The sequence below is a fragment of the Topomyia yanbarensis genome, chromosome 2 (assembly GCF_030247195.1).
Source record: "Topomyia yanbarensis strain Yona2022 chromosome 2, ASM3024719v1, whole genome shotgun sequence".
Lineage (NCBI taxonomy): Eukaryota > Metazoa > Arthropoda > Insecta > Diptera > Culicidae > Topomyia > Topomyia yanbarensis.
In genome coordinates this window covers 451319001-451334425 of record NC_080671.1, presented here as the reverse complement: position 1 = coordinate 451334425, position 15425 = coordinate 451319001, and the positions used below count along the sequence as shown (strand labels likewise).

Here is a 15425-nt window from a genome sequence, read left to right as displayed (position 1 = left end):
TCTTGATTAATGAAAATATACTTAGTTGGTAAATTAGACAATATCTTCTCACAAACTGAGTTTTATTGGATTCTTATTACACTTTGCACATATTTACAAGGGCACGAGTGCCACGAACCTGATGAGCAACATGTTGACGATGACGTCCTTGGAACAAAAAATATAATATTTAAGTGGATAAATCAGCATGAATTAAATGTTGTCTCCGGTTTCACATATTTTGGAATGCAGTGGGAGGTGAAAGGATAAAAACTGTAAAAGAGGATGTGAGAGAGGCCTAGTTGGTGAAAATGAATTCAGTCATCACCGAATACGATGTGACTGTAATTCTGGAATATGCCCGGTACCTTAGTTCGGTTTAAATTCCTATGTAACCGTAGTAACTCCGGAATCAAAAGTCAGATCTGAATGAAGTTCAATAGCAGTCAATGGGTGTATTGTAATTATCATTTGAAATCAAGTTTGTAAAAATCAGTTAAGAATTTGCTGAAAAATAGGTGTGATATTATCATACGAACTTTGATAGTTACCCGAGAGTATCAAGAACCATCATAGGTGGCCAATATTTTTTTTTGTTTTGATTATAAAGGTTTTAACCTTAGGGTCATTCGCCTCTTTGTCGGGTTGGAGAAATCTCATTAGAGAAATCTTTGTGGGGTTGGGAATTGAACCCAGGTGAGCTGGGTACAAGGCAATCGATTAACCAACTACACTATCTCCACCCCCCTAAGTGTTGGCTAATATGGCCAAAACTACTTTGATTGGTCTTAAGGGATCTAGGCCCACTAATCCAAGTAATGTTAAATCCATTTCAACATGTATTGCATCATTTGGACATCTTCATGTTTCAAGTTTATATAGGAATTTGCTATATAGCTGCAGTCTTCAGCCCATAATTTCTGAACTGGAAGTGGGATCAACAAAAAATACTATAGCAGCTTGTGGGAGCATTAGAACCGTTCATTTGAAACTAAGTTTGTGCAAATCGGTTCAGCTATCTCTAAGAGAATTGAGCGGCTTTATTTGATACACATATGCACCCACAGACATTTTGCGGTCTCGACGATTTGAATCGAATAGTATGTGACACTTGGCCTTCTGGGACTCAAATGGCAGGTCGATTTTTGAAGTGATTTCCCAATATGTATATAAGTGAGTTGGTGTGAAGGGAAGTTGAGAGGGGGCTGATGGAGTATGCAACACCCAACAGCATATTATACCCTCCATTTAAGATTTGGTTTATGAAAATCGGTTCAGTCATCACCGAGCAATCGATGTGACTAATTCTGGAATATGTCCAGGAACCCGAAAATTCCGGAACTGACAATAGTGGACATTATATTCAAAGAATCTTTGATTGGCCATCAGTGATCTAGACTTGTAAATAGAAATGATGTGATCTAGACTTGCAAATAGAAATGGATTTTTATCCTTTGAAGTATTACGCTTTTACCGGTTTATATGGGAAATTCCTATGTGGTCGCAATAAACAACCTGTAACTCCGGAACCAAATATCAGATACGAATGAAATTCAATAACAGTCCATGGGAGTATTGTATCTTTCATTTGAAACCAAGTTTATGAAAATCGGTCAAGAATTCCCTGAGAAAAAGGTGTGAGATTAACTTACGAACTTGGAAAGTACCCGGGGCATCAAGGACCGCCATAGGTGACCAATGTGGTCAAAGCTGCTTGGAATGATCATTAGTGATCTAGACCTGCAAATTCGAGTTATGTTGCACCCTTTTTAATATGTATTACACCATTTGGCCAGCATGGTGTTACCATTTTCTATGGGAATTTGCTGGGTGATCGCACTCTCCAACCCGTAACTCCGGAACCGGAAGTCCGATTGACAAAAAATTCAATAGCAGCTTATGGGAGCGTTATACCTTTCATTTGAAATCAAGTTTGAGCGATTGGGTTCAGCCATCTCTAAGAAAAGTGAGTGAGTTTTGAAAACACACGCACACATACACACACATACAGACATTTGTCAATTTCGACGATCTGAGTCGAATGGTATATGAGACTCGGCCCTCCGGGCCTCGGTTAAAAAGTCGGTTTTCAGAGTGATTGCATATCCTTTCTTTATGAGAAAGGCAAAAAAATTTTCGAGATAGCATAAAATCTCGACGTTTCATGCATTTTAAAGATGTTTGGCATCAAAAATACGAATTCGATTTCTGAAATTTCATGGGGTCCCCCCTTTGAAAAAAAATTATGAGTTCCGGTTTATATGGGAATTTCATATGTGACCGGACGATTTAGTCTATATTCCCGGACTCATATAAGCGATCCATTCGAAATTTTATAGACATCTGTGGGGATATTATAGCTATCATTTGGGACTAAGTTTGTGAAAATGGGCCCAACCATTTCCGAAAAACTGATGTGAGTTCGTCAATTTTGAAAGATGGCCGCTTTTCCCTTCCGGAACCGTCTATGGTGGTCAATGTAGTCAACGAAAGTTTGGTTTGCCGTCGGTGACCTAGAACAGCAAATTTAAGTTGTTTGAGAGACATTTTAGCGAAATTTTTACCTTTTTTGCTTTCATCGGAGTATCGGTTTGAATCGCAATTTGCTATGTGATCGCACGCCACAACCTGTAACTCCAGAACCGGAAGTCGGATCGGGATGATATTAAAGAGCCATTTACGGGGACGTAATACCTTTCATTTGAGACCAAGTTTAGTTAAATCGGTGTAGCCATCCCCGAGAAACCGATGTGACTGTTATTCTGTATTTAGATACTTCCGCCGGGGCTTCCGGAACCGATGATAGTGGCCGATGTGGCCAAATACACTTTGAATGGATGTTAGTGACCTAATACTACAAATCGAAGCAGTTGTGGTCATATTTTGGAAAAATTTTCACATTTTTGGTCACATACACACACAGACGCACATACACACCCATACATACATACACACACAGACATTTGCCGAACTCGACGAACTGAATCGAATAGTATATGTCACTCGGCCCTCCGGGCCTCCGTTAAAAAATCGGTTTTCAGAGCAATTGCAATACCTTTCTATTGAGGAAGGCAAAAATTGGTAAAAAAAGTTTGACCCTTTTCAAAAGACAGTCTAGATCATTTTTGGAAAAACAAAGTATGCAAAGTGGTTTTTTTGTGACAAAGTCTTCATGTACAGAAAGTTTCATTAAAATCTGAGAGGATGCTGCCAACTCCATTCATTGTGACTATTTGTAGTGGTGTTTGCTCTCTTGCGTCGCCTGCAGATAGTTTACAAATCACAGTGAAAATTGTCAGTGCATCAAAACCAATAAAAATGGCATATTAAGAGCATTAACAAGCCCAAAAAACGCTCATCTAATAACGCATAAGCTCTCATCAACAGTTCGCCAGTTGCACGCCTCTTACCATGTGCAACTTTTTTGCGCTTCTTGTTGCATACAAGATTGCTTACAATCTCATACCATACGGAACGAAATAGAAAATGAATACGCATGACACAAAACATCATTTCCAAAGCGTTCCAACATAAATGCATATGCATTTATTCATTACGTTTTAAGATCGCTCTCTGCTCTGACTCTGGGTGCGATACATTAGTTGTTTTGCTCTTACTTTCTTCATTGCATATGGTTAATATGTCAGAGCAAAATTATCATTCGGTTGCGTACGCTATATTACTGCTGTACTTGCAGTCCTTCTAATTGCTATTCCAGACGTCGGCATCTGCGGTCACAATCTAGGTTTGCTTTAGCAATTCAGTGTCTGTGTAGTGTTCGGTGGTGAGCTCAGTAGAACGGAAGTGACATAAAACACCTAGGATTATTCTAGTGCTACGCTTTTATGCTGGAACGAATTTGCGCTTCTTTGGGATCTAATGTTGCAGCACTTAGCGCAATTATTTTAAAATGTTTTGCAGAATAGTTTTTGTGCAATTCATATTCGTATTACTAATTGCTTTGTGCCATCGTTGCGACAGTGAAGGTATGTAGGCGGTCACTAATAACATATGATATATTTATAAGGCTGTAATAATTAATTTGTAAATTAAAATTGATTCAAAAAAAAACGTGGAATATGCCACCATTTCCGAAAAATTTCAGATGAGAACACTTGATAAGCGGCTTCGTAGCCAGCTGCCAAGCGCTCCCGTTCATTCTTCGCCACATTCGAGTTAAAATAAGCACAAATTTTCATCAGTTTGGCTCATTTCTCGACGCAGTCAAACTACTGCCCCACAGTCATACTGGAATCGAAACAAATCACGTAGCTACATACGCGCGTTTGACGATTCGTATGTATTTTCGTTGCCATATGTTGAATACTATAAACAATGTTTCAGGAAGCTGCTGTTCGTTTTGCAGTTAGATCTTCTAGAAGAAAGTGAGATCATACTTCAGTGCTGATGCGGTTGGATATATTTACTATGAATGTGATCGGGAGCGTTTGTGTTGAACCACGAACTATGCAGTTCAGCCTGCAGTTATGTTGCTTCGAGAATTTTGCTTTCTGTGGTGTTCTAATTTCGCTTTGGATGAAAAATTAGTATAAATGCATACTTTACATCATTCAATTTCTAATTGGAAACATTTCTACGAGAACGTTTCAAAAGGGCACACAAACCAAATGTAAATAAATTCCAAAAATAGATGATTCAAACAAACACTAGCAAAGCTATCTATACACCGAAAATGAGAATGTTTGTTTTAAGCATGTTCCCAAAAAACTAATTTTCAAAAAGGCACAAAAGCAAAATAACTCACTTAATTTTTTTCGGATGATCACACATTATCATTTAACTATCATACAAAAAATAAGGGAATATATGCCTGGAAGAACATAAATAAACGATTACTATTATATGCCCTGTCTTTTGTTTATTTTCTATTTATTGATTGTATTGTTTGTATCTCATAACAATTTACACGCCTTGTTTTAGTTCCCGTATAAAATTAAAACCAGTAAAAGAAATGATTTTTTATAGATACTCCAGGCTGTACTGTTAGTATTTGTAGGAGTCAAAGCGTTCTCTTTTAATAAAATAAAGAGTTAAAAGAGCTAGGCCTGGAATACACTGTTTCTACTAACAAGAAAGTACCAGCCCGACGATGTAAAAGTTTGAGCAAATATACAAGAATGACTTGCCATTCGATGTATTCCGTCGAAATACGAGAGAAATTGTTTCAGTGAAAAATATCTGGCATCAATTTCTCAGTTCGCACATCGAAAAATAATATGCGTAAAAAGACTGAGTAAACTCTTTGTAAAACGATATTCGTGTAGAACTATATCACAATGTGTTGTTTTTTTTAGGTTCGAATCGGAAGTACACCTACCACTATTTTCTACCCGATGTAGGGGAAAGGATCCGCGTATGCAAGGAAATGTTTCTCTCAATTTTCGACATCGGACACAAAGAGGCAGGAGTTTTGACCGAGACCCTTCTAAATGATTCAGGCATTTGTTCTGACGACAATAGGCTACAATTTTCAAGCCATATATCGACAAGTAGCAAAGCAAAAAGTTATACCGATGAGCACATAAAATCTTTCCCGTCATATCGATCACACTATTGTCGGGATTCAAGTTCTAGAATGTAACATGTATTTATCGTTCGATTTAAACATTCGTAAAATGTATGATTCATGCATCAACAAATGCAAAGCAGGCAGTAAAGAAATCGTTCACTATAATACATATCGAATAATATCTCGCACATTCAATTTAGTCTTTGCAATCCCCAAAAGGATTGATGCAATGATTGCGATTAGTTTAAAATCGCTATGAAGGCAGCACTAGATGACAACACCAGAGATGAGACCCAGCAAGCTCAAAAAAGACCAAGAGGCTTTCGATTTCGTCTATAATATAAAGAAAGAAGACGTTGACAATGCTAAAAAGGACAGATCTATTTGTACGGCCAGTTCTATACTGTGCATGATAAAAATCATGTCAGATGTTTCATGTGGTATAAGACAATCGCTCGTCGTGATGCCCAAGAGATGGGCTCCTGATGTTTATTGCATTTTATACAAGCACTACTTCGAGAGTATCCAGGTGTTCGACTTGTTAACCTCTATTTGGACCGGTACAGCGGACAACACCGTATTTTTCATGCGAGCATTGTTCAGTTACTTCGCTGAATCTGTACATCAGGAAGGACTGGGAGATGGCTGTGCGCCATAAGTTTATGATATCAGGTCACAGCCATATGGAGGTTGATTCCGTTCACTCTGCAATCGAGAAGGCGAATATAAAAACTTCGAAAGACATTGTAATTCCGCGGATCGGTGGTATTCATCGCCCAGATGAGGAAGATAAATCCTTTCCAGGTACATTAGTTTCTTTATTGGTTTTTAACTATTAGGATTATTCGCCTCCATTTCATGTCATCGAACTTTAGCAGTCGCAATTTTACACATTAAAGATACTTACAGTACGTTACAAACGCACTAAGCTTGACAATAATAGGGAAGCTTTGAAATTCAATCCCATCGTATCGTTTGAACTTTTTCATTCCGATGTTCAATATAAAACCTTCACATTGGCAGATGCTTGTGATCAAGCAAAAACATACTACAGTTCCAGAACTAGAAAAAATTAATGAGCACCCATTGAAGTTACAACAAGCTAAGCTTTAAAATCTGAGAGATTTAATGAAATATGTCTCTAACAAAGAGTAATATGAGACTTTGCTCAGAAACAATGTCACTTCCAAACGAGGTAAAAAGCAAAAAGATGTGGAACAAGAATTCATATTCGATGTCGTCATGGATCTAAATTTCGAGGAAGACTGTTGAATTCCAAATAACCAATTCCAAATAACCAGCCTTATTATTCATATGATTATTAGCCTGGCAAATCCGACTTCCGTTTCATTTTTCTGTCGTAAATGAGACTGCAACTCGCATTCGTCCGTCAAACGATCCGTCGTGATGTGGAATAAGGCTATGCAATTAAACTATAATAAAATACTTTTCAATCGAACGACCACTTTATTTTCCTTTATCGTTTATTTTCACTATTCAGATTATCTAAAGTTACTCGCCACTGAAGCAGGAATAAGAATCTACATGAGAAATCATACAATTCAAAGTTCAAATATTCACTTTTTATTAATAGTTTAAAAACATGTTCAAATTTACGGCATCAATATACAGTTTGCGTTATGAAAAAATATAATAACATTCGTAATATATAAAACTGCCCTTACTAGGACTGTTTTATGATTCAATACGTTTATTACGCGTATCTTGATTACATTTATCAAAATATACTTACCGTAAAACGGGGTATCTTTGATCGCCGGGGTAAGTTTGATCACATGAGACTTTTTTCAGAAACGTGCGATAAGATGACAACAAAATCATCGAAACAAAAAACAAACCATATTCTGAACATGTTCAGCATCTATTGGCAACGATTATTTCGTCATTTAATGTACCTTTTATGATAACAAATTCAATTTGAAAATGATACAACTCTCATGCATCGTTTCAATCTGCTCAAACAATTCCTTGTATATTAATGAAATCAATCAATTTCAACTGAACTGATCACTGCCACCACTCTTTTGATGAAAGCACCTTGGGAAATCACGAAGAATCCGTCCGAATTTCTCCGCACACGAATGCCTAAGAAGCTTCGAATGTCACCTAGGCTTGTAATCTTCAGTCGCTCCTGCAACGCTTGTTGGACCTTGTCGATTTCCTCCTCCTGTCTACCGACCAACAGCAAATCATGCACATATATGAGCAGATATATCCACCCATTCTTCCCATTCTATAAACTATACTTTCCGAATCCAAGTAGCTTCAGTATATCCGTTAGCGTCTTGTGCCAAATTCTTGCCGCTTGTTTCATGCCATAAATGCTTCGCTTTAGTCTGCGTACATTCTTCTCACTTCCGGTTGCCACGTACCCCGGAAGCTGGCGCATATATGCCACCTCGTCCAGCTTTCCGCAGATTTGATGTCCAAGTGTTTTACGCAAGGTTTTACGTAATTTTCCCGATGACCCGCAACAGATAACAACACACGGAATGTTGCGCATCGCCACTGGGGCAAATATTTCCTCGAGATCAGATCCAAAACGCAGGCTGCATCCTTGAGCCACGAGTCCGACCTTCGTTCTCTCGACCGTGTCGTCCGCATTCAACTTCCTCTTGTACACCCATTTGGTACCGACAATGTTGCAAGCAGATAGCGGGTCCAAAAGCTACCATGTATTGTTCGACAACAACGACTCGTACTCAGCATCCATTGCAGCAATCCATTCCTCCTTGTCAGGGCAGCTGATTGCTTGCTCGTACGTAGTCGGCTAATCCTGGTTCCACCGTTGCCATATCAACAAAATAATCTCCAAATCGCGCCGGCAACACTCCCTGGGTGGAATGACGAGGATTTCCCCGCTGGTTTTCATTCTCCGGAATAGGAGCATCTTTACCGTGATAACTTCTTCAGCCGATTCATATCCAAGCAAGTCTGTAGGTACGGATGTCAGCTCACGAGTGATTACCGGAACCGGTAGTGGCTCCATCTCAACCGTCGATTCAGTAGCTTCTAGCTTCCGCTCGGCATCACGTTCACTGTCCATACGCCAATCCTCAAGGAACTTTACATCCCGGCTAATGATGATTCGTCCCGAAATCGTATCCAGCAGCCAATTGACCTTATGCTCGTTGGAGTAGCCTACGAATAACACCTTACGCACTTCAGGCTCCATTTTCCTGCGTGTCTCGGCTGGAACGTGCACCCAGCCTTCGCAGTCGAAAATCCGGAAGTGCTCATTTGACGGAAGACTTCCATATCACTTGTCGTAAAGACTCCGATGGATCTGGCAGGCACCCGATTCCGAATGTATGTCAGAGTCGCCTCTCCCCAATACTTTTGATCCAGTTTCGCCTCCAACAGCATACAAAGCGCCATCTCTTTCAGGTTTCGGTTTCGCCTTTCTACCACACCGTTATGCTGCGGTGAGCAGGGCGCGCAGGACTGGCTCACATTACCTTCCGCTCGGAGAAAGTTCTGCAAATCCTTGCTGGTAAAGGAGAGCCTCCACCGTTTGATTGCAGCACCCTGGGAACCTTGCCCATCTGCGTCCTGCAGAAGCTAATGGAGTCCATGATTTTCTCTGCAGCGTCCGACTTCTTTCTCAGCAGGTACACGAACGCCATTCGTGTATGGTCATCGACCAAACAAAAGAAGTATTGGTTTCCACTCGGCGTTCTCATAATCGGACCACTGCGATCAGCGTGTGCAATGCCCAGCTTTTCCTTGGAACCTCTATCCATACTTTTCGAAAACGGTTCCCGTGCCATCTTTCCCTCTAGGAGATATTGGAACACAGCACGCACTCCGTAGCCCACGAGCTTCATCCCATCAGCTTGCTTGTTTACGTGAATCGACCGGACCGCTTTAGGATCCCGGTGGCTGTGTCATGTATGCAAGCAATGCGCCGTGTGTGACGTCTGGACACTAATTATCGCCTGTTCCGGAACACACATGGTAAAAGCTTCGGTGTCGCTCGCACACTCCACACACTTGTCCGCACCGACTTGGAATGTCGCATCGATTCTCAGTGAACACCACATCAAAGCTCTTCTTCGCAAGGATACTCACCGAAACAAGTCCACTGGTATGTTTCGGCACATACAATATCTCGCTCAACTCGATGTCTATCGGTTCTCCGGTGGTGGTCACGCCAACGATGATTCCACGGCCCGTGTCAGCTACTTTGGCTCGCTCGTCATCGGCCAACATCACGCTCGTACCACCGGTTTGCTCCAACACAGTGAAGAACTTCCGATTCCCCGTCATGTGCCGTGAAGCATCACTGTCGCCAAACCAGCTCCACAGTTCAGCTTGTTCCACCATCCACACCAGTGGTCCCGCGGAAACTGCTTGCGCCGGCTTGGCTTTCGGTTCATCTGACTTCTTCTTCATCGGCTTCGTTGCTGATTCGCCAGCTGCACCATTCGGACAATCTTTCTTCAGGTGTCACGGTTGTTTACACTGGAAACAGTATCGCGTCTCCGCTTGTTTACTTCCAGCACCAGAAAACTTGCTACCACCACTTCCACGTCGGCGGCGATGATCCACTGCTCGAAGTAGCACCTCCTCTGCGATCCCGCCGTTTTTCTGCTTCCACCAACAACTTAGACTTCACCAGGTGTATCATCAATTCGTCCCGTGGCCGTCGCTCCAACGCCGTCGCAAGATAGTCAAAGGAGTCTGACAGGGCACATAACATTGCAACTTGCACCTTTTCGGATTCTTGTCACCAACATCGACGATCCGTTGCAGCAGATCGGAAAGTTTGCGAATGTTGTTCCATATCATCGCCCTCCTTGAGCTCCAGATGCGACTTCCGACCCCTTGTCGTGGTAGGTCTTGAACGCATCCCATGCATCCTTTGCATTCGCAAAATTGCGCACCAAACTTACCTGGTCGTCTTCAATGCAGGGCTCGATTGTCGCCCGAGCTTTTGAATCCGCCTTTGTACACGCATCTGTTACTGGGTTTACTTGGGGTTCGGAGATGACGTACCATATATCCTCCCGTATCAGCAACAACTTCCAACTCTGCGAATCCTCCATTTTACCGGCCGGAGTTCGATGCCGTAAACAAACGACCGATAAAACGAACCGTTCTGTAACTTTTCTCGTGCGACCCCGATTCCCACAATCACGAACGAGTCTGGGTCCATAACCTGTGGGCGGACAATCGATCGACGGAACCAGAACTACGAAAACACGGATAATCCGGACGAAATAAAGAATTACATGACCGCGCACTTTAAACAACGTGTTTTTATTTCGATGAGCTCAGTGCAACTAACAAACGTCAAAAAGAAACAACATATTTATGTTTTCTCTACTGGGATGTATTCTCGCATAAACGCCTAGCGCAACATCTGGAAAGGGCGCAACACTTATAACCTAAAGAACGAAATAAGAATCATTTTTGAACAAAATTGTAAACTTTTCCAATTTGTATGCCTAAATCCCACTTTTTTGCTTTCACTTTAAAACAAAATTCGAGTTAACTATGAAGTCTATATAATATCATATAATATCATCCACACGCTTTCAAATCTTACAATAGTGGGATTTGACAACGACCCATCTCTCCGTGGACACGCATAGATTTTTTCGTTCTTCTTGTCATCCTCTAAATGGTCCTCGTGGCACGTGGATGACCCCTTAAGGATTTTTGACATTGAAAATGTCTTACTCCACTATCTGGGACTAGGTGTCATTCTAAAATCTAAACTATGTCCCATGCAACGAAACTATGTAAGGTTTGCACGCTTATAACTCCGCTATTACTAGATGGATTTTTATCATTCATACAACAACCAATTCAGAAACATCTAACTTAAATATCGGTAATAATTTTTTTTTATTTCGATTATAGAGGTTTTAACCTTAAGGTCATTCACCTCTTCGAGTTAGAAAAATCTCTCATGAAAAATTCCTAACCCTATGTGCAGGGTCGGGACTCGAACCCAGGTGCACTGCGTACAAGGCAATCGATTTACAAACTACGCTACGCCCACCCCCGGTAATAATTTAATATATCTGCAATAAAAGTAGTCTTTTGAAAAATCGGTTAAATTAAAAAGTTCACGAAAAAAGGGAAAATTGCCATTTGTGAGGCAAATTTCTCAGGCAGAGCCGTCAATTGGAAGCACCTTAGTGGCACAATCAAACACGAAAAGTCAGAAGCGACGCGTGCCCTTTTAAATCAGTTGTTGCTCCTGTCTCATACGAGCAACATCGTCTCCGGGCGATGCAATAAGCGCTATCGATTTTCGGCAACGTTAGCATTTGCACACACTCGCACTTGTTTTAACTGGTAGTGCGAAGGTTGTATAACAATGTAATTTATCAAATAATTTCATTTATTCGGCCATTAATTGATCAAGAAATACTTAAGATTGTTTACCTAAGTTCATTAGTACATTATTGAAAATTTATATGGAAAATTAAATTTTATATTTCATGGAGGTTCTGTTTGTTTCCGTTCGCGGGCGTGGGCTTCCTCATCACAGTTCTCAATATGGAGTTTTTCTTTTGAATAAATTTTCTGGACAGACCAGCCTATTTTTACTAGATGGATCAACCAAATAATACCAATCAGCTAATGAGGTACTTGATTAATTATAATAATAGATTACCGTTAAATGACCTTCAATAAAATATGTTTTAATGGCGAGGGTGTATAGCAAATTGTTACATATGAGAACAGGAGAGTGAGCAAGAACGTGAGTCGATATGTTTGATAGATAAAATTCATTTGCAGGCTCTTGAAAAAAGCTACATTTTTAATGTCACCGTGGTCGTGTCCTGTACACAACCCTTTAATTTTTGTTTTGGATTGCGCTAGTAATGGGTACTGTTTCAACTCCTCTGTTTCAATTCACCTCGGTTTCCCCTTTTTTCTCTATAGTTCATATGTAAATTGTTATTTCTATCTATGTTTTTTTTAATAGATAATGTACCTTTGGTATTCACGGTAGCAAGTAATGAGACTGAAGGATATACACGCTACATCCGATCAGCGCAACACTATGGAATTAAGGTATGTTGAACGTTATTCGATAAAATACCTGCTTTAAATTACCGGTCTACATTGCCGTTATCAGGTAACGACGCTCGGTCTTGGGAAGAAATGGCGTGGAGGGGACATGAAGCGGTTAGGCGGGGGTTATAAAATTAACCTACTTCGGGATGCTCTGAAACCGTATAAGATGGATGACAATCGGATAGTACTCTTCACCGATAGCTATGATGTGCTATTCCTAGCATCGATGGAAAATATCGTGGAAAAATTCAAGACATTCGAAGCGTCAGTATTGTTCAGCTCGGAAGGATACTGCTGGCCGGATGAAGAGCTGAAAAGTAAATATCCAAAGCTTGAAGGCAGAGGAACCAGATTTCTCAATTCTGGGATGTTCATTGGATACGCCTCCAAAGTGTACCAAATGTTGAAATCACCAGTGAAAGACACTGATGATGATCAGTTGTATTACACCAAAGTTTATCTAAACAAAGAAATGAGGGAAGATCTGAACATAAAATTAGATCATACTGCTACGTTGTTCCAAAATTTGAATGGTGTAGAAGAGCAAGTTATTCTAGCACTGGATGCAGAAACCAAAAAAGCGTACATAAAAAATACGGAATACTCAACAGCGCCTCTAATAATTCATGGTAATGGACCAAGTAAACTCACGCTGAACGGATACTCCAATTATGTTGCGGGAGCTTTCGTCGACGGTGAATGCAAGACCGTTTCCGAAAACCTACTACAGCTAGATGAAGAAAACCTCCCAACGGTGATGTTGGCACTGTTTATAGAAAAAGCAACACCATTTATGGATGAATGGTTCGAAAAAATTTCCAATCTTAACTATCCAATGGCAAAGATACACCTTTTTATACACAACAACGTATTGTATCACAAAAAAATCATCGATCAATTTATAGCCAAGTACAAAGACAAGTACCAATCGTTCCGAATGGTAGATTATAACGAAGACTTCGAAGAACTGGCGGGAAGATCTCTAGCTGTAAATCAATGCCTCAAAAAGAAGTGTGACTACTTGTTCGTAGTCGATGCTGATGGTCACATTGACTTACCGGACACACTTCGAAAGCTCATCACCCTGAACAGAAATATTGTCAGTCCGATGCTCAATCGTCCGGAGAAGGTGTGGAGCAACTTCTGGGGAGCTCTAAGTGCTCAAGGTTTCTATGCTCGCTCTACCGATTACATTGACATCGTGGGACAGAAGATCATTGGAATGTGGAACGTTCCCTACATATCTACCGTGTACCTTTTGAAAGCAGCAATTCTGCCAGAGGTCAGTTACGAGCTTAATAACACGGATCCGGACATGGCGTTCTGTTGGCACATGCGTAACAAAGGAATATTCATGCATATAGTCAACACTGCAAACTTCGGTCATTTGATCGATACAGACTATTACGATTCAACCCGTATCCATCCGGATTTCTATCAACTGTTCAATAACAAATACGACTGGGAACAGAAGTACATCTCAAAAGGATACTACAAACAGTTGCAAAAGGACTATATACCGCGACAACCATGCCCGGATGTGTACTGGTTCGAACTGGGATCTGAAGCTTTCTGCGATCATCTGAAAGAAATCGTTGAAGGTTTTGGTCAGTGGTCTGATGGTACAAATAACGATAAACGGCTACAAGGTGGCTACGAAGCTGTTCCAACTAGAGATATTCACATGAATCAGGTTGGCTTGGAGCAAGTTTGGTTGAAGATCCTACAGTTATACGTTAGGCCTTTACAGGAGAAAGTCTTCATTGGTTATTACCACGACGTAAGTATTTGATGGGACAAATATTCGCACTCATGTATTAATTAAATGTAACATTACAGCCCCCACGTTCGCTGATGAATTTTGTCGTTCGCTACAAACCGGACGAACAGCCATCGCTGAGGCCACACCACGATTCGTCCACCTACACTATAAACATTGCGTTAAACCGAGCAGGAATCGACTACGAAGGTGGTGGTTGTCGATTTTTAAGGTAAACTCTCCTATTAACGAAAAAGTACCACAATTCGGAATTGTTTGTCTCTTCAGGTATAACTGTACAGTAAAGGATACTCGCAAAGGATCGATGTTAATGCATCCTGGTCGGCTTACACACTACCACGAAGGGCTTACGACTACTAACGGAACGCGATATATTATGGTTTCCTTCATAGATCCGTAGTTTGATGGAACAGGATAAGTTTAACGTTCTTTTAATGACAGTAACCTAACAGGGTCCATGTTATAAAAGCAATATCAACTAGGATTTATGCTTCGTTCCCTTCAGAATACATTTTCTAAATCGAGTCATTTGATTTGTAAAACGAATCTCGTATACTTAAGAGATATTTTCATTGGAAAATGCTTAGTTTTACGTTCGTTCTTAACGTGCCATTTACAGTTGGAATTATAATCTGCTTGACTGATTTGAGTGAAAAACGTAACTTTAGAAATATATTTCAATAAACAATTGCATTTCATGACAAACTTACAACTACTGTCTTACTCCACGTTTCTAACGCCCGAAATTCTAAGTCACCAATTAGAAACTAGAGTCGAAGTAAAAGACACACAGTATTTCGTTGCCGAAAAATTTGGGACTGTTTTCAATGAATTTAATGCTGAATATTCCAGCTTGGAACGATACAGTTATGTAGGGTTGACATCAGTACTGGTTGCCATCTGCTGGTGCCATCATGCTGGCAACCAGCACGCTACCAGCATAATGTAAACGCATGCCATCTGCTGGTACCAGCTGTTGACTAGCGTTGACATTATGCTGGTTGCCAGCATAATGGCACCAGCAGATGGCAACCAGCACTAATGTAAACTGGGCATAAACACTAGAGCACTCAAGTT

General features: G+C 40.6%; 1 protein-coding gene across 1 annotated transcript; it reads left to right on the top strand.

Moving 5' to 3' along the window:
• Positions 1 to 3548: 3548 nt before the first annotated feature.
• On the top strand, positions 3549 to 15048 carry LOC131685809 (procollagen-lysine,2-oxoglutarate 5-dioxygenase). Its single transcript, XM_058969765.1, has 5 exons — positions 3549 to 3965; positions 12477 to 12565; positions 12630 to 14348; positions 14408 to 14559; positions 14616 to 15048. Exons 1-5 carry the CDS (start codon positions 3890 to 3892, stop codon positions 14746 to 14748), a joined length of 2169 nt encoding a protein of 722 aa, XP_058825748.1. The 5' UTR covers positions 3549 to 3889; the 3' UTR covers positions 14749 to 15048.
• Positions 15049 to 15425: the final 377 nt, after the last annotated feature.

What these genes read in the sequence shown, in the direction of transcription:
- LOC131685809 (XM_058969765.1), top strand. Translation starts at nt 3,890, where the DNA reads ATGTTTTGCAGAATAGTTTTTGTGCAATTCATATTCGTATTACTAATT. An exon ending in CCATCGTTGCGACAGTGAAG is followed by an intron (nt 3,966 to 12,476) that starts GTATGTAGGCGG and finishes TTTTTTTAATAG; the next exon opens with ATAATGTACCTTTGGTATTC. An exon ending in GGTGGTTGTCGATTTTTAAG is followed by an intron (nt 14,560 to 14,615) that starts GTAAACTCTCCT and finishes TTGTCTCTTCAG; the next exon opens with GTATAACTGTACAGTAAAGG.